Source organism: Lepisosteus oculatus, chromosome 16 (genome assembly GCF_040954835.1).
Source record: "Lepisosteus oculatus isolate fLepOcu1 chromosome 16, fLepOcu1.hap2, whole genome shotgun sequence".
NCBI lineage: Eukaryota > Metazoa > Chordata > Actinopteri > Semionotiformes > Lepisosteidae > Lepisosteus > Lepisosteus oculatus.
The window spans coordinates 4,292,535-4,313,222 of NC_090711.1; the positions used below are offsets into that span (position 1 = coordinate 4,292,535).

At 40.2% G+C, this 20,688-nt stretch overlaps 1 protein-coding gene across 2 annotated transcripts in view; it reads right to left on the bottom strand.

Annotated features, from left to right (window-relative positions):
- mtcl2 (microtubule crosslinking factor 2) overlaps positions 1–20,688 on the bottom strand; it is a 41,133-nt gene extending 20,445 nt beyond the window's left edge. For both annotated transcript variants that reach the window (XM_069179299.1, XM_069179298.1), the window contains exons 1-3: positions 19,374–20,688; positions 16,675–16,899; positions 11,888–12,046 (exon numbers count right to left, since the gene is read on the bottom strand). In XM_069179299.1, the coding sequence (XP_069035400.1) occupies positions 11,888–12,046; positions 16,675–16,899; positions 19,374–20,291 (1,302 nt within the window). In that variant the 5' untranslated portion in view covers positions 20,292–20,688. The remainder of the gene's footprint in view (positions 1–11,887; positions 12,047–16,674; positions 16,900–19,373) is intronic.

Consider the following 20,688-nt stretch of genomic DNA (forward strand, 5'->3'; position numbering starts at 1 on the left):
TTGCTCTATAGTAAGGTTCTTTAGGATCCTTAAGAACTGCTAATCAAGGATGTTCAGTGTAAATCCCTGAACCATTTTTATTTCCCAGTCTGATCTCAAAAGAAGACAACAACCGCTCATTATCAGTTCCTGGTGGTGAAAATCTAGAGCCATTGCAGTCAACAAGGAATTTGAAGGTTCTCTGTTCCTAAGAAAACAAACTGTTTTTTCTAACTCAAACAGCAAATAATTGGTCACAACAACTGCCTCTTTAGGTTAGCCCCTTTAGAGTCAATCAGGACAGAGAAATGTTGTGGAAAGGATGAGTGCCGGTCCTTAACAGCCTTAGTGAGGCCTCTCTTCATCCAGCAAATGAAGCTCAAGCCAGAATGGGTTCACGGTGGTTCCCATGGTAACCAATTGTGCTCTCGATTACTCAGTGGTTGTTGTGGAAGCAAACGGAACAAATTGGAAAAAAAGAAGAAAGAAATGAAATGAAATCAATTCCCCTCCCCTCCCTTGAAACCTGACAGCTGTCAATGTAAAAGCCAATGAAAAGCCTTCTAAGATATTCAGCTCCCTTCTGAGGCAAGAAACCTGACAACATGAAACAGTTCTTTCATTCTTGTCAGTTTAATGAATAGATCCATAAATTGTTGTGCTAAACATAATCCATCATTTTTTAGTGACCACCACCATGTTATTAAAATGAAAGTATATGTTAAAAACACTTCTAAAAATCAATTACAAGAAATAACAATATACTGATTGTTTTTGAAAAATTGCCTCCTAAGATCTCATTGAGTCTGACTTGCAAAACATTAGTCTGCTATGTAATATTTTTAAAAATATAGCTTCACGTCCAAAACTTTTTTTTCTGTACAACTTCCAGACCAAAAGCATGAATGAACTGAAGGATTATACGACCCGAGAGCTCAGAGATAAGAAACATTCACCTGCCCCCGTGTCCCAGCCCTGTTTTTTTTCCTGGCCTGCTCGTTTCCATTAATTCTCTTCTGCTAACTTGTTTTTGAAGCTGCCAGTTGTGGCTCTGCTCCATCCCCCTGAGACACCTGAGCTAATGGCCAACTAAGGCTGAGGAGAGCTGGGCTGCGTTAATGAGAACAGGCCTTGGCAGCACCTGTGCTGGGCTCTAGAGACTCCAAGTGGCCTGGCGTTAGGCTCAGCCATCTGCTCTGGCTACAACAGCCAAGAGCTTCTGTGAAACAGCCCCAGGTTCTGAAAAGGGCCCTGTGTTGGGGGAAGTCATGCTCCTCTGACTCTTCACCCCCTCACTGGTTGAAACGAACAGGAATAAAGAAAACAAGTGTTTAACCAACCCCTCTGTCATGGCAGGTCAGAGAAGATTTGCTGCAGTAGGGATCCCCTGTCTAAATACTAATAAGTTCAGGTGGGTAGCTGTGTCAGCATGCGTAGGCTGCAAAGGAACAAGTAATAGGTTTATTCACTGCTGAAAAGAGAAGAAAGAAAACAGAGTTTCGGCTGTGGAGCCGTCTTCGGGTGTAAGAAAGACAGGACAGTCAGCAAAGATAATACAGCCTGGGAAAACAAGAGCTGGGAGAGAGGAGGAGGCGGGAGCAGGGGAGAGGCAGAGAGGCCAATCAAGCGGTGCGAGGTCGAGAGAGGTGAGGAGAGGTGTGAAACGAAACCTACAGGTACAAATAATTTCTCAGGTTCTGGAAGTTACTCCTCTGTCCATCTTTGGAGTCAGTCTCTGTCCTGACTTTTGTCCTCAGTGCTGTCACCTTATTTGCCTGAAATTATACAATATGCTTCTATCTGGGTATCCTATGAGTATATAGCATGTAGATCAGCAGTCAGTGTATACTGTATGTATATAAGAGAACTGAGCACATTTTTATACAGAAGCATTTTATGCTGCGTTTGATTGTTCTGAATGATCAGATGAATCAATTTTGCATGTTATTTGCCGGTTTCTGTTTGGAATCTTTTTGTTTCTTGCAAAGAAAGATGATTATTTTTTAAACAAGGCATACTGATAAGAGACACGATCAAACTTCAGTATGTTTCTTTTTGAATGCATTTTCATAGCATCTGCGTCAATTCACACCTTTTTCTTTGTACTGAATTTATTGTATTCCCTTCTCTGGATAAGTGTGACAAATGACAATGCAGGTGATCTTTGCATATTTATATATTTCCCCTTTATACTTTTTACTTCTCCTTAATGCAAGTTTCAGCGCACACAAAGACTTTTGTGCCACATGTACTAAAACTAAGGGTTAATGCAGAAATGTGTTTTTTGTGATGAACTGTCCACAGCAGTTATCACAAAGTTTTGTGATACGTCGCTCATCTGCCCTTCATTACTGCCAAATTATGATGTAACCTGCCTCGCAAATCAATGGTTCATTGATTAAGGGAGAACATTGTAATGCCTAACCCATGCAGACAGGAAAGAGAGAGGCCACTTCTTTCCCACAAAAGCCCATTGTGTTGAAGTGTATGCTGGCCTTAGAGCTTCTTCCACTAATGACCAGCATGCCCTCAACACCTCAATGTCGGGAGACATTAGCTCTTTGAAACAACCAAGCTTTTAGGAGAAAAAGTAAATGGGGAAAAATATATTTTTTTAAAATGTAATAAGCCTTCTGGTACCAGAAGAAACTGACTACTATGTACAAACCTATCTTTTGCTCTTTTGCCCCCAACCAATAGCAAATGAAAAGAAACAGCACAAGGTGGGTTTGAAAAATTGAAATATTTGATGCTCATTAAGTTTACTGTCAGGAGCAATTAATGCGGGATCTGTCCAGGCAGCCCGAAATACTGCAACTACCTTTTTTTCACTGCTGCTAACAGTTGATTTCCCATCCAAGGCCCCCAAAACATTTTTCTCTCAAATGCACATATTCGTCTTTTCTTAAAGTCCATGCTTCATAGCCATATGATGCCATTGGCCACACAAGCACTTTGACCAGCCTGCTTTTTTTTTGTTAGTGGTATTTTGAACTCATTTCAAGGATCACCGAATTTAACATCATTCCAGTAGCCTCATTAATCTGGGTGCAGGCCATGATCAGTTAAGATACAGGAACATTCAGTGTGTCACCGCAGTGTGTTATACTGTAGATGCTGCAATTATTCTGCTAGTCTTTCTAAATCCTGAAAGTGGCAGGCTGGAATGGAAATTGACTGAGGTGGTGTTTGACATTTCAGTTCTTTCCCTGCAGGATTCCTCTCCAAGTGTGCATGTGTATTCAGCCACTTAACATTTCACATCACACCACCACACAGCTCTTTGAACCAAAGGGTCACACAATCCGATAGGTCTTCATTTCAGCCACTTCCAGCTGGAAATGTGCCTTTTGTAGTTTGTGAGAATATTTACAGACATACAGTGCCTCATAAAATAAACAGTAATACCTCCGGTGGATTATAGAAATGACTGCAAAGCCCTGAATGGAATTCAATGATGTACTGTTGACTGAAATAAGATACCAGATAAATTTATTATGGAAACCTTGGTGCACTGTTTTGTTTTGGAAGTTAGAACAAAAGAAACCTGTATGTACATTTCTGAAAAAGGATCATGCCAAAGCTGCAGATGGTAGGTTCTTTTATCCTCCCTTGTTGGAAACCAGGTTGTCCACATATTTATAAAGTGAAACCACTATTGTTAGCTAAAACCGTATTTATTTGTCAAAGAACCCCATTCTGCATGTACTGAACTGTTCATTTTAACAAGTGAACGCATTCAAGTGATTTAACTAGTTTAAGACAGTAATTATGTACGCAACCAAAGTCCTGTAGTCAGCTCTGTACTTCTGTTCTTCAAGGGAATCATTGTTTAGGAGGAAGTAGGAAGTACTTTAGAAGATGGGCTTAGGGAGGAAGAAAAAAATTCATCTGCAACAAAAAAGGGGCCAATGACAGCATTGCTACTGAATTGCTGCGTCTTGCTGATTTTTAAAAACATTGGCTTTCTCCATCCTCGTGCCAACTCTTAGGGGGAGAATGCAAGGAATTCACCTCCTCCTCTGCTCGTGCTAACTCTATTACACATTCAGCTGAGGCATCCTGCCAATTCTCCTGTTTTTATCCATTGGTGAAATTAGTTAAGAGAGTTCTGCTTCCCTGGAGGGTATGTAACAAGCCCCACAATGTCCTAGAAACGGAGCGCTAAATGCCCCGGTGCTCTTAAACCAAAAAGACAAGTTTTACATTTTTTTTCTCCCCGACAAGAATCCACAATCTCTAAGTGGAAACAATCGAGTGGAAATTGCGGACACGAGGAGCAGTGTTTGTGAAGGCCGATCCTGAGTGGTGATGGGGATTAGTTACGCTGCTCAATTAAATGTCACATCAGTGGGATCAGAAGCCCCCCCTTAACATGTTCTTCCATACGTGGACGTTGAAAATGTAATCTCAGCTTTCTCAGTCAGTTTGAGCTTTTTTCCTCCTTTTGGCAATATCTCCAGTCAAGAGGAGGATTAATCCTGTCCATTTTTCACTCCACTAGAGTTGCACTCGTGATAGCAATCATAACAGCAGATGTGTGCCACTGGAACATGGGCTCAGTGGCGACACAAAAGCCATAGTAATCTTGAACAAAACAGGCCTGAGTCTAATACTAGACAATGGTTTTCTTTGGATGGGTAGCAGAGTACCATTGTGATTAGCACTGCTGCCTCACAGTTCTTGGGACTTGTGTTCGGTTCAGGTCTGGGTTGCCCTCTGTGAGCTGTTTGCATGGCCTTCCTGTGTCTGCATGTTTTTCCAAGCCTAAAGACTAGCTGTTTATATCTGTGTGCACCCTTCGAGGGGCTGGCTTCTTGTCAATGGTATACAGACCCACTTTGTGCTCTGTGCCTGCTAAGTTAGGCTCTTTCTTTCTGTAATGTGAAAGTGATAAATCTTTGAAGGTTAATGCTTTCACTGAAAATAATGGATGTTTAATTTTTAACATTATGACAGTCTGGCTACACTTCATTAATGGATTTTCTTTTTACTCTCAACAGCTTTTTGGCTTTCTCTTGCTTTGTCACAAGCAGTTTCCCAACACTGGTCTGTGCAGGCACAGTGAATGGCAGTCGAAGTCATACTTAAGAAGCTTAATTGTGATCTTATTAATTATGATAGCTCAACCTATTACAAATGTCATTATGCCACGCTTCTGAAGATAATTTTTTTTTGCATTAATCCACTGCCAGACATCTTCTGAGATTGATGCTGTTGTACAGTTTCAGGGCACACGGTCAGGGTTTTACAGTGTATTCACAGCATAACTGACTTTTACGGTGTAAAAGAATGCATCCATTGTTACAATGATTAACTATAACTATACATAAATGTTATAGTGTGTAAAAACATGAGAATTCTTGATGTTTTGAGGTTTAGGGTGTCTTGAGAGACACTGAACAAGTTTTGAAGCTCCATAATAATGTGTATGGGAAAAAACATGGGTTGGAAAGCAGTGTGCTGATTAAGGTATCACGTAAAGGGTTTAATTTATAATAATAATAATAATAATAATAATAATAATAATAATAATAATAATAATAATTACTTATATAGCGCTTTTCTGGACACTCCACTCAAAGCCCTTTACAGGTAATGGGGACTCCCCTCCACCACCACCAATGTGCAGCATCCACCTGGATAATTAATTTACTTATTTTCTAAATTTAGAACAGGGCACAATCCCACAGGATTGACTCTTGCAACACTGGTTGTGCCCTATACTTGAGCACAGAAAGAATTATTAATTACTTTCTCTCTTGTGGACATCTGTTCTCTAATGTGTTTCAAAACTCATCACATATCCCTGCTGATGGCCACAGGGGACTCATAAGAGAAAAATCAGAATACCCCTTAACAGAGTTACCTTAACTGAGTTAGAGCTTTATTGACCAAAGTTTACAGCTGTTTGTAATCTTAAAAAAAACAGTAATTAGGGTTATCTATAAGCCTAACTGGACTGAGGATCTCCAGTTATAGACCCTAAATGGGCTACACAACAAAGGAATTACAACATCAAGCAAGAAAATGTGTTAAACAATGTTTCTTGAGAAGTCAGGCAAGGGAAGTTTTATCATAACCCAATTGGCTGAAGAACAAAGAAGTTCAGCTCCTGACTCTGTGTGGCTGCCCAACCAAGGGCAAGCTGGAAAGATGATGATGGGGTGGGGGAGGGATGCACAAAGACAAATGTGAGAAGGAGAGAATTTACTGTGGCATTTATAGCTTTTCAGGAAGTGACATCACGGAGAATCATGAGTTAGTATTGCAGAAGTGAAGGAAAACTTTGTTTCTGTCATCTTTGTTCCTTAAACACTTCATATACTGTATCTCTGTTTTTTACTTCTAGTTTGGCCTGCTTATCTCAAGGGTCACTTAAAAAGTTCTAAAGATCTATGTGGACTGTGTGCTTCAGTTTATATAACCTTTTATGTAAGTATTTCTCTTTATTAGTGCAAAAAAATACTGCCAGAATGCATTTAACTGTGAGGTTTGTGAAGGACCATTCAGAGTACACACAGAATGCCAGTACAGATGGTTTTGTTCTCCTCTGATACACTGTCTTAAATATATTTCCTCTGCAATGATAGCCAAGCCTTTATCTAGTTTGGGAGATTAGTTTATATCAGCAAACAACTTACATAACAGGAGACATTTGCAGCACAAAACTTTCATTAGATACTGTAGAACCTCTGAAATGAATAAAGCAGATTAGCATTCTCTGGTATTTACAACAGAGCATCCTCTGTCAAAAGTTTTCTCTTCACAATATAAAATTGTAAAATATTTTCCTAGTTGCACCTCTACTGATGTCCTTTTTTTAGTTAGTCTCCCTCAAAACGTTTGCATTTGTGTTCCTATCTGATCCAAATCCAAAGTAACATTAATGTTAGCTGATGTTAAAACATGGAAATTGATTTCAAATATCCACAAATTTACAGTGTGTTCTCATTCATATGGTTTAAGAGTCTAATAGAGGGTTGGGCTGAAAGTAAACTGTATGGGAGAATCTTTCTAGCTATAAAACGGAATAATTGGAAGTTGCTTATTTTTTCAGCAGTGGTAGTGGTGCAGCCTGTCTGCACTGTGTGCTATATGAGTGCCAGTACCGAGGCCACATTTCATAAAGGCAAATCCACAGCCATAAATAGACAAGCAAGCATTTGTGTTCGTCGTCTGAGTCAAGAGGGATACAAGCTAAACTGCTCAGCAATAGAACAACCAATCCATCGAGACCTTTTTATGTTACCTAAATGTTACCTTATATGTGCACCTTATCATGAAAAAGAGGAAAGTGAGCTATATGTGTACATGTACTGTATATCACATGGGGAATGGGAAGGAAATAGTAAAGAAGTTGTAAGTTGGATCAAAGTCAGGGGTTCTGTCAAAATCAAGATAAGTATGTTTTAATTTAGGTAGAGAAAATATCATCAGTATACAACCCTGATGTTTTAAGACTATATATACTGCTCTAAAGTGCAAAGACATTTGTTTAAAAACCCAGCATTGTCAATTTCTTTTACATCATTCTTCTTTAAAAACTTATTAAGAATGTTCTTTCTGAAGAATTGAATTGAAGATTTCCAAAATATTTAACATCATAAATCAGGAGTCTTATGCCCTCTCAAACGACTCCCCTAAATCTGTGATAAAAATACTATATATATATACAGTTACAAAGTGGCTGTTCACCCAACAATTGTATGGATAAACCTACCAGCACATATTCATCCAACTCTGAGTCAATAACTTCCTTTATGGTAGCTTTTCAACTCCAGTATCAAGCCTGTGGAAACGGGGTTAGTGCTCAATACTCCTGTTTCTGTCTGGAGTTTTTCAATATTCTATCTGCAGTCCATTTGGTTCAGGAAAACTGACGTTTTAAACATTAAATCTATAAACCTTAAGTCGGCTTCATGTTTATAGAAGGCGTTTAAGTCTTGAATAAGACTTCAAAAAACAAGATGTCGGTCCTTTCTGCAACAATTAGTTAATTCCTTCAAATCCTAAACATACCACTGCAGGTTGAGCTTTCAGTCGTGGTGGCACAGCTAAAATGATTTCACTGTTAAGCAGAACGATACCAGTGAAACACAGGTGGACAAGGTGCTTGCAAGGGGAAATTACAACATGACAAGGCACCAATGTGGAAGCTACAACACTAGCTGTCAGCACACCCCTCTGTTGGGCCTCTTTCAGTTTTGTATAAAGTAAGAGCTCTCCCTGGGCTGTTGCTTTCCTTCAACAGCACCACAGATGCATAGGAGAATAATGTTGCTCAGTTCAGCACTGGCAGCCTTGAAAAGCACTTCAGTGATCCACTCGAGATCTTAAGTTATTGATAAAAATGATAAGCGGTCAAAACACTGCACTGAAAATGAGGGCTGGGATTTTAGAGGGCGTGGCTGATTTCGTGATCTTCCTGACTGATGTTTGATGTGGCAATAGTGAAATTATGGGTTATCTCTTACCTCATGTGCTGAACCGCTCAGAAGTTCTCACAACTCCTATTTCAGTGCTTTATTTCAGGTCCTGGCATGTATTCATCATTGGTTTAAATCCTTCACCTACCTATTCCAATGAAGTAATCAGGTATTAAAGATTTAAAACATTTCGCTCTGCTGTTTTCACCTATTGTGTTTAACACAAAACCTCCATTCTGATTCCAAGTCAGATTATTGTGGTCTTGATTTTCCTGCCCAAAGCCGTAGATAATTTCAGCATAAGATCCTAAACTCCCAAAGGACTCATTTTTCTGAAGATATCGACCTAGATATTCAGCACGGAGAGCTAACTAGGCTCCTTCATGCTCTTGTTTGTGTCTTAGAGAGCAATTTGCAGGGGCTCCCTCTTTTTCTGCTTGACATTTCTACCTGAAGGGTTTTCCTACATTCAATGTAAGGATAATCAATCCCAGTCTGCAAAACTGTAGTGTATTAATTATCAGCCTCTGGAATACGAAATCATCACCAAGTAAGAGAACAAAGAAATCATATCAAATACTGTAGTTCATACATGTTTATGTTACTTTCAGTCATCTTTAATGATGTCTGAAATTAGATGCTACTAAGAAAACGCAAACTGATTTATTCAAATATCTTCTACCGTCTTCGGGTCATGATCGATATTCTCAGTAGTGAACTTTTCCCTTCAGACATAATCTATCTCAGGTGGGCCAAGTCATTAATCCATTGAATTGCCACCGAACCCCACTGGACTTCAACATCCTGATGAAACCAATTCCATGTCAATGACTCGGACCTGAAAGTAATTGTTAATTTCAGCTAAAGCCCACTTTAATTTTAATTAACTGATCAGCATCGAGCTGAGGTGCCGCTGCGAGGCTATATGGGTTATCGATTAGACTTGTCCGTTAGTGGTGCAGTATGAAAAAAGAGAAAGTTCAGGGCTCTCCTCAGTGGTGCAGGTAAATGGGACATGAAAATGTATAATTTTATTTTCAGTTGAGGATGCATCTTATTATTTATATATAATATATAATATATAATTTCCTATTATATAAAGTCCTTAGGTAAATCACAAAGGGGAACAAAGCAACTTAATATGAACACTGGAATCATTTACAAAACACAATTAATATTTTTTCTGTCTTGAGTACAAACCAACTTCAAAATGAAAACAAAGCTCCTACTGAGAAATACTGTTACATCTTTCAATAGAAAGATTATTATAAGCAAAACAAATACAAAAACAAGAGACACTACTGCCAAGATATTTAAATTGTGTATTGTTGTCTTTAACTGACAAAAGGCAACCTACCACTTGACAGATAATCACCCCTGTGAGCCCACCTACAATCATTTAAGACATCGTTCATGACCTTCGACGTGAACACATGTCATTTTTTCTTTGTCTCCATGGTTTCCAATTACAGATCCTTCATTAAATCCCACAGAGCAGCCTGCATCAGGACCACCCTGCCTCTTTCATTCCTGCTTAGGTGATGCCGGATAACCCTTCTGGTCTAATTCTCTTCAAAGCAGCCTAACAAGCCGAATACTAATGAACGCAAGTCGAAATGAGGGAGGAACATTTCAATTTAACACCCTTTCATCTTCAATTCCTCTGGGCTCCCTCTTGCCATTTCACCGCCACTAAACACAGGCTCCGGGTTATGAGTGCATGGTTAACATTCTCTATAGCTTCATCATTTTTAGGAGAACATAAATTAGGGTATGGTTTTATTTCTAAAAACATAAGAAAGGGTACAAACAAGAGGAGGACAGTTAGCCCATCTATTTGATTTTTCACTTGCAAAGCAAAGCCATATTTTTTGTGTTTTTCATTTTATGCGCACCGAGCTAGAAATCACAAATAGTCATTTTACACCTCTCCATAATGACTCCTGAACTGCAGAAGGAAAACAAGGAAGGGCAGATGCCCAGCTATCCAAGCTGTTCATCTTTGTGACATGCTGCGGGCTTCACAGTTCCCGACAGGACAGTTGGCGCAGACAGAAGCAGCAGTGCATCTCTCGCCAATCTCAGCGCTGGTCTGCAGGACAACCTGCCACGCTAAGAGAGCCCTGAGTGACTAATCCCAGCCACAGCGAGGTGCTGCCTGTTGTTTATTACACCTTGGGAAATCCCACCAGTCGTTTTGCTGCACCCAAAAGCTAAAGCTGCCTCTGCTCCCTCTGCACCTAAATCAGCAGAAGCTAAGGGCACTGGCTGAACCTAAGCGGTCTAGCGTTGCTTGGGATTTGCTTCAGTGTCAGTAGGCTTTGAAGCGAACTCAGCAGTCTTACAAAACAATAATTGCCGTGCAGGTTTTACAAGACTGCTCCCAAAATCTCACAAGACCCACGCAGCTGTTGTGTTCTAATAAGCCACCACCCCTCCCCCCTTCTTTCCCTCAGTACTTGACATTGAGACTCTGACTCTCACACTCTGGGCTACGAGGTCTGAGATGTGCTGTTGTTCTATTTTTGCAGCTGGTTAAAACTTGAGCAGTTGGAATGGACACAGACATTCTTACTGGGCGGGATCTTTTACACAACCCACAGCAGTGGTGCCCATCAGAGCTTCAGCTATTCCAAGTATCCCAGCCATACACTGCTCCACCCTCCAACAAGCAGCAGTGCTCTCTGCCCACTGCAGAGAAACAAAATCCAAGACAACAGTCATCTGCCCCTATAGATCAGAATGTGATAGAGAGAAAGGGCATTCCTCTGTATGTTAGAGCCCTGTCAGCTCACTGGGTGTGCTCTCTTCAAAGCTCTTTGTAATGCAGCCTTTGCAATACAATCCATGATCACAGTGAATGACATGCTGTCAGATGAGCCACAACCAGATCTCTACGCTTGAGGACACATGGAAATACAATCATGATAAAGGCTGCATGGGTAGAAACCTTAAGACATTGCTTTATTTTATGCAGTACCTTTAACAGTAAAGTGCTTTACATACCCAAAAAGCAACTTTCATGCTTAAAGACAATTGCAAAGCCAAAAACAATGATAGATGTTTTGATATCTTGAACGTAAATATAAGGTATTTAACATTGCCTCTAACATGAAATATGGTGCAAGGACTCCAAGACAGGAGTGATGAGTTCACTTGTGTGTGACCTGCGTGGGTTTTCTGAATATATTGCTTGTCATTTAATTTTAGTCACTACTGAAACTAAGGAATTACGGTCATTCTTTGAAAGGAAAAAAACAAACAAACAAACAAACAAACAACCTGCTATATAAGAACTGCAATTGGACAGCACTGAAACATCTATATTGGTATCAGGTTTAACATTTCTAACCATAATTGAAATTATTAAACTTTAGACTGCCTCACTATAATTAGAATACAATACAATTATAACTCCAACCTGACCTCCCGTCCTGGCTCAATTTGTTAAAAACAAGTAGCAACACCACACGGCCTACCTCTTTCACCTTGTCCATCTCCGCTTGCAGGACCTGCTTGGCCACCTCCAGGTCAAGGAGCTTCTGTCTGAGGTCCTCGTTCTCCTGCTCCAGCCTGCTTCTCTTCTTCTCCACCGCATCCAGCTCGTTGTGGAGGCGGATGGACACGTCTTTTGCCACCTGTGAATGGACGCCCAAGACATGCAGCAGTACTGGTAAACAGACAGACTCACCATTACAGCTAACTTCACTAAAACTGAGGGCTTGCTACAAATAAGGCCAGTATGTGTCCAGATACGAAACTAAAGTGAATTGAGGGTAGAAAACCTTATTTACCACATGGTGACTGTTGATTAAATGCAATATTTCTGAGTTATCTTGCATTCAAAACCATTAATTAGGCATGAACATTACCAAATTAATGATATTGTAATTGTATTGGACTGTTCGATGATTCACATGTCTATATACAATATTTACACAGTTTTAAGCTTGATTGAATATTTCAAAAGCAGAGAATTAAATTATGAGAATGCAATTAAAGGAACTAGCATTGAGACCGAATTATGGATTTCATTATGCAGTGGCATTAAATATTGCTTAAGAGGCTCTATGATAATTGCACAGTCATGTGATTTGTAAAATTTTCTTAGTTTAGCTGAGAGTCTTATTACAATGAAGTTTAAGTCTTAAACATTCCAAAGAAAGTTAATGCTGCCTTCTCCAAAACTGCATGTGTATGCAGGCAGACAGCAAACATGTTGGTAAATTAAAGTGAACGAATGGTTGTCTTATTCAGTCAGGAGAACATATGATTATTATGTGCAGTATGATACAATCCCTCAGACACTGGAGATGAAAAGTCTTGTGAAATCATTTTAAATGAAGCATAATGTCAGGTCAGAGCATGTAATCCACCATTTGCCTCTGCTATTATAGTTTATCAAGCAAGTGGTTGTAAAAAAAACTCCTAATACTGCAGATAGCCCTTGTATGGAGGCAGTGAGCTGTTGTGGGAGTTACAGAATCTACAGTGAACTACTGTACAGCTCTGCACTTTCTACATCAGGACACGTAAGGATAACTACAAAAACACCCAATGTTATTTAAAAGACTTTATAGGCTGAGGGCAATGATGTCCCACTACAATCCAATGTGCTTTTTACTTTTCAGGGCATGTCAGAAAATTAATTCTGCACTATTTTAAAACTTAATCTCACAGAAACAGTGGTGGAAGTTCAAAATGTCCCTGGGTCTAGGTTACATAAAAGGTTAATTGAAAAGGCCCATATACTATTGCATTTGTTGTCACTGTGACCTGTGAAGGATCTTCTAGGAACACAGTTTTTAATGTAATTTATAAGTAGAATTTAATTTAAATTAAATTAAATTAAATTTAAATTATAAGTACTATAATATAGTAGTTATTGCATGTATACAAGTTTTAACATTGAAGGGAGAAAAATGAATTTTCAACACAAAGGGAGCATGCAAAAATCTCCAGGTATTTGGGATAGTCTTGTGATCAAATGATTGCTAACTTAAAAACACCTTAACAATTGTTTCAGGTCTTTTAGATCTACCAATGATAAACTAACACGACAATAAAGAAGTGCCTATTCTACATACACCAAAGAACAGAGCTGATATTATTCAGTGGCCACTGAGAAATAGAGTGAGAAAGGCCATACAAAGTACGTTTTTTTTACTGGATATAAGGCAGTGCTCCGCTGCAGAATAAATTCATTACTGCTCACAATGTGCCTCACTGTAATTATCCTGTAAAAACACCACAGGGACACTCTTATATTTCATATCCAAGAGGGTTAACAGGCTCAGTCTTCTTTCACTTCTGTACACAGTAAAAGAAACAGACGGCCTGGATTGTAAAATCGCTGGTCTGTATTTTAATAGGCTGTGACTCTTCCAGAGTGTTAAAAGGGTGCTTTATAGCAGTTGCACACTTTTCCAGTAAGTAAAAGCCTTTTGTCAGGGGAACAAGAATAGACTATTGAGATAAACAGATGAAAAAGAGGTGTTTTTTTTGCTTGCTTCATTTTTCACGAGGTGTGGCTTTGACATGCAAATATATATGTGTGTGTGCTATGAAAACAGTGTGTTTTGCTTGTGGTGCCAGTGCTTTATTACATTTCCGCTGACAAACAGTTGCATTTGAATTTTTGTAGCTATGCTGTGGGTCTTGGAATCGGGATATTGGGAAATTAAATATCTGTGTGGTTTCAGTCTTTAACTGTGGCTAAATACTCTGACAGCAAGCAGAGTCAGAAAGCCATGGGACCCTTTTCATATCTGTGTTACTGACCCATCAGACTCTTCTGCTTCTGTCTAAATTAGCATTACAGCAGCTGTTTGCTACAGCAACACAATTACTTTTCAGTTAATTTTGTAATGAAGAAGGACATTTTGCTGGGACTGCAAAGAAAAACTTGTCGAATAGCTTTCTTTTCTGTTTTTTACAACAGTATTCTTTTTACAATTAAATGGTTCTGATGTATGAAATAATACAGGTTCAGAGTTTATGGGAATAGAAAACTGGCAAGCTCTTCTTGTAAGAAGTCAATAGTGGCTGGCAACATTGACTTAAACGTCTTTTGCTACATGACTTTTCTTGGCAAAATAATAAATCATGCAGGGGCTGAGACACACAGAAGCCACAGAAACCAATTTGCTTTGAATAGTGTTTCTTTCAATGCTCACTGCTGTGTAATGTAACACATGGAGCTATTTCTCGGCATTGCATGGTCCCAGTTACCAGCTGTTGCAATGAAAACGGAGCTCTAACCACACAGATTCAACTATCTCCCGCTACTTCATTCCACGTGGTGAGTAACTGGGATTATCCACTGGACATTACCAGCTAAGAATACTCCCTACAGGAAATACTCCAAACGGGAGTCAGGCAGGATTTTCGATTCTCCTCTCCTTTTCTTAATTAACTGTTGCTCTACTGAATATTATTTTAGAATGTTGCTTATTCATTTATAACAAGAAGTCTTAGTAACACAGAATACTTTTTCATGCATTCTCGAGAACAAATGAAGAAAAGAAAAAAATGCACAAAGGGAAGCACAGACCGACAGAGCATGTCTTTTGTGTAATCAGTGCTTTAAGTAAGTTTACTTCCTCAGAGAATTTCTTTCGAACTTTTCTGCACTTTTGTAATATTTCTTGGAATTCAGAAGTTGATCATTCCGCATTTTCTTTTTATCTGTCACATGTGCGTCCAGATGTTCCTAATGGCTCTCATGAAACACATGAAGGGCAGGAAATGGACGCAGTCTACCACTTTCACTATCCTCTGATTCTTACAAACCTCAAAGGATTTCTGGAGGGCAGTATGGTATTTGATATGGAAACTTCAGAGTGTGTTCCACACTTCCATTCATAGTGTATAAACAATTGTGCTCTGTAATCAGCCAGGTTGAATCCTTCTAAGTTTTGTATCTTTAAATCTGTAATCTTTAAATACAATAATAGCATCTAAAATCTCCAAGGAACTCCATTTTCCAGGGTTGACAGCAGAAAAGCACATTGTCAATTTAGATGATCAGTTTTCTGTTATTTGTTCCTGGTTTCTTATACATATGCAGCTTTGGGATTAATTCATTTCCCCCAAAAAAATTTTTTTTTGGAGAAATGCACGGAGTCGGGTTGTGTGAAGAAACTAATGTCTAGTGTTGCAGAGCCTTTAGGGGTGTTTTAGAGAGCTCACAAACCAAAATTATTTACTGGGTGTTGCCCACGTCAATGGCCCTTTAATGTCTTCCACAGACAAGGCTTCCTTCTGTGATTTGCTCTGGCTGCTGTGTCTCAGTTCACTACTGAGTCAGTTCAGCTAAACAAAGAAGCACAATGTTTGGATAAGTGGATTTTTTTCTTCTCACAACTGCATCATTTAAAATGAGGGACAGTAACAGCAGGCCTAGCCTCTGGGGGATGACATCATCACCAAATTTCTTCCTTTTAGCATTTTAGAATGGCCACATTGTATTGCTACTTGCAGTGCAGCACGTTATAAATAGCTGCCTGCACATACTGTCAGAGAAGTGTTGGAAAACGGAGCATTTCATCTAACCTGTCTGGGCTTCTTGCAAACATTGCATTCTCATAATTCATCTGATACAGCTAACACTGTATTGTTTGGTTACTCTAAGCAGATAGCTAAAACCAATTCATCTTGCTTTAACATTTGTCTTTAACTTTAGCTTGAAGCTATATGCTATGATGAACATTTCCAGATTCTGCGAGGACAGAATCTAAATCCAGGTTTCCGTTTATTCAAAATAAACCAATTCGGTTATGTGTTCAGATTTAATGTATTTTGAGGAAGAATTACATTCTAAGCCACATGATGGAGTTGCAAACAAATGTGTTATCAGATGAAAAAAGGCAGTTGTGTTTAAAAAAGTGATATAGTACGCAGACATAAGATTCTCGCCATAGAAAATAACACTGATATGCTCCTTAGCCCATCATTTAAGGAGCACAGTGCTGTGTCATCCCCTAACATCATGCACTGGATTTGTGATTGTATTTTTTTCTAGTAAACTGAATCTAGAAATAGAAGCATAAATAATTCAAAGTCTAAGCCTAGCCAGAAACCTTTCTGAGAAAAAAAAGACTGTGTTGGTAAAATATTAAACGAAAGCAATGGGTATATGGAGAGAACGGACTAATAACAATCACACTGGCCCTCACAGATAAAACTATTCTGTTTTGGATTGGCACACGAGATCGGCCGAGTCAAAAGACAGCAGGCAGCTCCAGAGAACGTGAAGGAAAAGCACCTTGACGTCCTGTTCCAGGACGCGGATGAGCTCCCCGTCCACCTGGCCAGTCTGGGCCACCCGCAGGCTCCTCCGCTCGGCCTTGCGCAGCCGGTACTGCAGGATGCGGCACGTCTTGTCGGCCTGGTCCAGCTGCTGCCTCAGCTCCTGCAGCTGGTACACGTCCTCCTCCATGTACACGTCCCGCATCTCCAGCATCTCCGAGCGCAGCTCCTCGATCTCATCCTGCACGCGGCACACAGGGTGGGGGCACAGGTTAGGATGGCTGGGCTGGCTGCATAGCCAGAGGGCTGCAGGTTCAAATCCCAGCTGAGCCACTGCTGTTGTACCCTTGAGGAAGGCACTTCACCTGAACTGTCCGAGTAAAACACCTGGCCGTATATATAGGTGCAAATGTAAGCTGCTTTTGGATAAAATCATCAGCCAAAAATAAATTATCCATCAAACTCTTTCTACTCCCTTGTTTATAAAGCCAAGTTATATCCCAGCATGTATCGCAGATTTCTCACTAACTGCAATATTGTCCATTTAAAAAACTTGTTTAACTGGACTTACTGTATAGGGAACAATATCAAATTGAAGATGTAGAAAATTGGAAAAAAAAAAAGAGATCTGCTTTCAAGAAGTGTGCCTTCACTGGATGAGTTCTATTGCCTTTTCTATAGATTTGGTGATCACATGGTTTAAAGTCATTGAATGCTTGAGTTTCAGGGGTTTAAAGTAGTCTCCTGCTCGATACTTCACAAAGGTGCATTTAGGATATATTTCTATATTATATACAACATATAAAGGCTTTTCCTATGAGTACCTTCACTTTCATGATATACACTTAGTAGAATCGCACAGTTTTTGTAAGGGTTGATAAGAATCAATGAGGAAATAGCACTTCTGCAGGACAAAGTAGACTAAACAATTAAATGGGAGTTTTTCTGCAATGTAGCTATTATTGCTAATAACTTCTGTGTGTACCCTGCAGGCAAGCAATTGAGCTCTAAATAGCTGGGCATGTGCCTTGAAGTGAAAGCAATTTCTCAACAAATTGCATCCTTTGAAACTCCCATTGTGGGAGCTACCTTGATGTACAGTACTAGTACCTTCAACCAGAGACAGCTCAAAAACTGACTTCACAGGTTGGATTGAAGACCGTGTGCTTGAATTTCATTGTGTGCTTATGCACGTTTTCAATTCAAAATATTTAACTGATTAAGGGACACATCAAAAGGTTTTACATTAAAATATGTGCTTATTCCTTCTATTCATCATAGTATCGAAAGACATTACTGAGCAGTTGTTGTTTTTTTTTTGTCCACAGAATCTGTTCAGTCATGCTTACGGCCACAGTCTGATGAGCACATACTGTATAATGGTATCTGAATAGGGTTTTCTTACAAACATGAAAGTTTTATTTAATTAAAATGTCAGTTTTTGCATCGTCACAATGGGGATGCAATACAATACAATGTTTGGCTATTGCTTTCCAAACCATTTTGGAAACCATTGCTGATATAAAAATCCATGTAATATGTTTACCTCTTTCTATTGGATAGAGAAAACCACATAAAGCATGCTATATCCAAAACGTGTAGAAATGTTCACCTCGCTGTCTCCCTCTATATATTCCATAATATCAGTTTGTACAATATGGAAGCATTAGTAGAAACCATCCCAGTCCCTGTTACAAATCCGTAGTAATAAGCAAGATAAAGAATTTATAAGGCCGAATGTGTAGTGAATAACCCTTTTATCTCGGGCTACAGTAAGGCTCGCTGTCATACAGTACGAGTGAATGTAGGTCACTGCAGCGCGAGTCACGTGGGCGCCTGATATAAACAATAGTGGTGTTGGCTGCTAGACGCCTTCTACTGCAGCATCTGGAAGAAGGGGATCGGAGTGCACATCTGCATTATTGAAAATAAAAAAAATTAGGCGGTTGCACTTCACACCGCACGAGTTAACTGGAAAGGCCGAGGTTTGGCATAGGATTTCGCCCATTGGGCAGAATGGGCAAATGCCTCCCTCATCCTAACATTCTCTCCTAATAAGAATGGTAATGGAGTGGCTAGACGAATGAATTTAAAGTTGTAACACATTACAACGTGTTGCAGCACTGCCGAAAACAAAGCATAACCTATCCCAAGCAGGCATTTGGTAAGCGTAAGTGTTTTATTTCGGAACCGTGATATGGTTTTTTAATCCCCTTTTAAACTGCACTATTACACACGATATCACACTATTATGCACTTAAATTAGTGATAACTATTTCAAACAAATCCTTGTCTGGATATTCCCTTTTGCCCACGTAACAGTACCGTTATTTTTTTATTTTAAATGAAAACACTTATTATACATATGTTAAAATTTATTGTATAAATAAATCATTTTGAGTCGCCTGAACGCTATTTATATCTGTTCAGATCTATCCACAGTGATACTATTAGATGCCACAATGCAATTACAGGAGCTTTACCGTTGTCGCATAATACGATAAGCCAAGCTTTTAATCCCAGAGTCACACGGTATCTCCGATTGCAAGTGGGGCAATTAATTTTCATTGATTTGCGATGTATAGTCGAGGTACACAGTTTAATGTGATATTCTGGCACAGTGCAAGACAGAGCTTATTAGCATTTCAAGGAGTGTGACTGCACACTATATCAAAACGGCAATGCATGTAGAGAGAGGAGAAAATCACGTCTTACTTTTAAATAATCATTTTCAGATCTTAGTTCTTCGATCTCCCTCACAAATTCCTCTTGCATCCCATCCATAAATTCCTCCGTTAGGTCGGAAAACGCCAGGGAGGTGCTGACATGCAACCGACTGTCGAAGGAGCCAACAGATCGCTCATCTCCCGGAGAAATGCTCTCTTCCCCGGTCTCCACTCCCAGTGAGAGTCGGTCCTTGTCCAAGGGGTTCTTCCCAGTTTGATCTCCCCTGTTAGCCTTGTCAGATATCCCGTTCGCCTGGCCCGTGCCTGGCTTCTCGCCATCGGCACCCCCACCCCTGCTGCTGGTCTCGGTGTCGCTACTCAGAGCGTCGGTGGAAAGTTTGTTTCCTTCGGAGGCACAATCGGAAAGCTCCGAGCTGCTATCAGAGGGAGAGAGCTTCCCAGGGGCGCAGCCAGAATCCTTGCTTAGATCATCAGATGCAGTGCTGGCGTCGGATATCTTTCTCCTCGCAGACTTTGCCGATTTATTCCCCGATTTATGAGACCCAGAGACAGACGGCGTGGATTTTCCAGGCTGTCTGCTTTTCTCCGGTTTCAGCTCTTTCCCACTCCCCGGGCAGCGCCTGGATATCCGACTGCCTAAGTGAATACCACCGGTCTTGACGCTCAGAGTCGGGGTGCCGGAGCCGCTGCCGCTCCTAATTTTAGCTAACGACCATCCAGGGACATCTTTTGGTCTTGCAGGTGAAGGGGCTCTGTTGACTTTCTTCTTTCCGCTGGTTTGAGGCGGTTGGGAAGTCGGTTGCTCCTGAAACGTCGGTGGTGGTGGTTGTGTCTGCTGACAAATGTCATCGTTCCCTTGTCCGCTATCCATTTTTTGCCTCTGCCTTCTTTCTTTGAGCGAGACAAAATGATTCGGCAATGTCGCATCAGCCTTTGTCTTTGTCATTCATTCCCCTCGAAACAAGCAACAGACAGCAGGAAACCAAAGGATATCTTACTCCCCAGGCAGGGTGATCGAGAACTTGCGAGACGAGCGAAACACGGTCAAGGAAGAACTGCTTTGTTAGATCTTCCCGTTTTTTTTTTTCGCTGTTTGTGTCGGATAATTCCCTTCGGACTTTTTTTCTCTCCCCTTTTCTTAACACGCCTTGCTGTTGCGCCTCCCTTTTCCCTGTTCAAAAGGCACCAGTAGCAACAACAGCAGCCGATCGGGGTTTTTCTCCGCCCAGCAATCGTGGTCTGTCTGTGACGATCCAGTCTGGGCTCGGCTTGGGCCCTAGAGCATCATACTAAAGCTGTTCTCCTTAGTGCATTAACACGGCACAAGAGCGACCTCCCTCTAA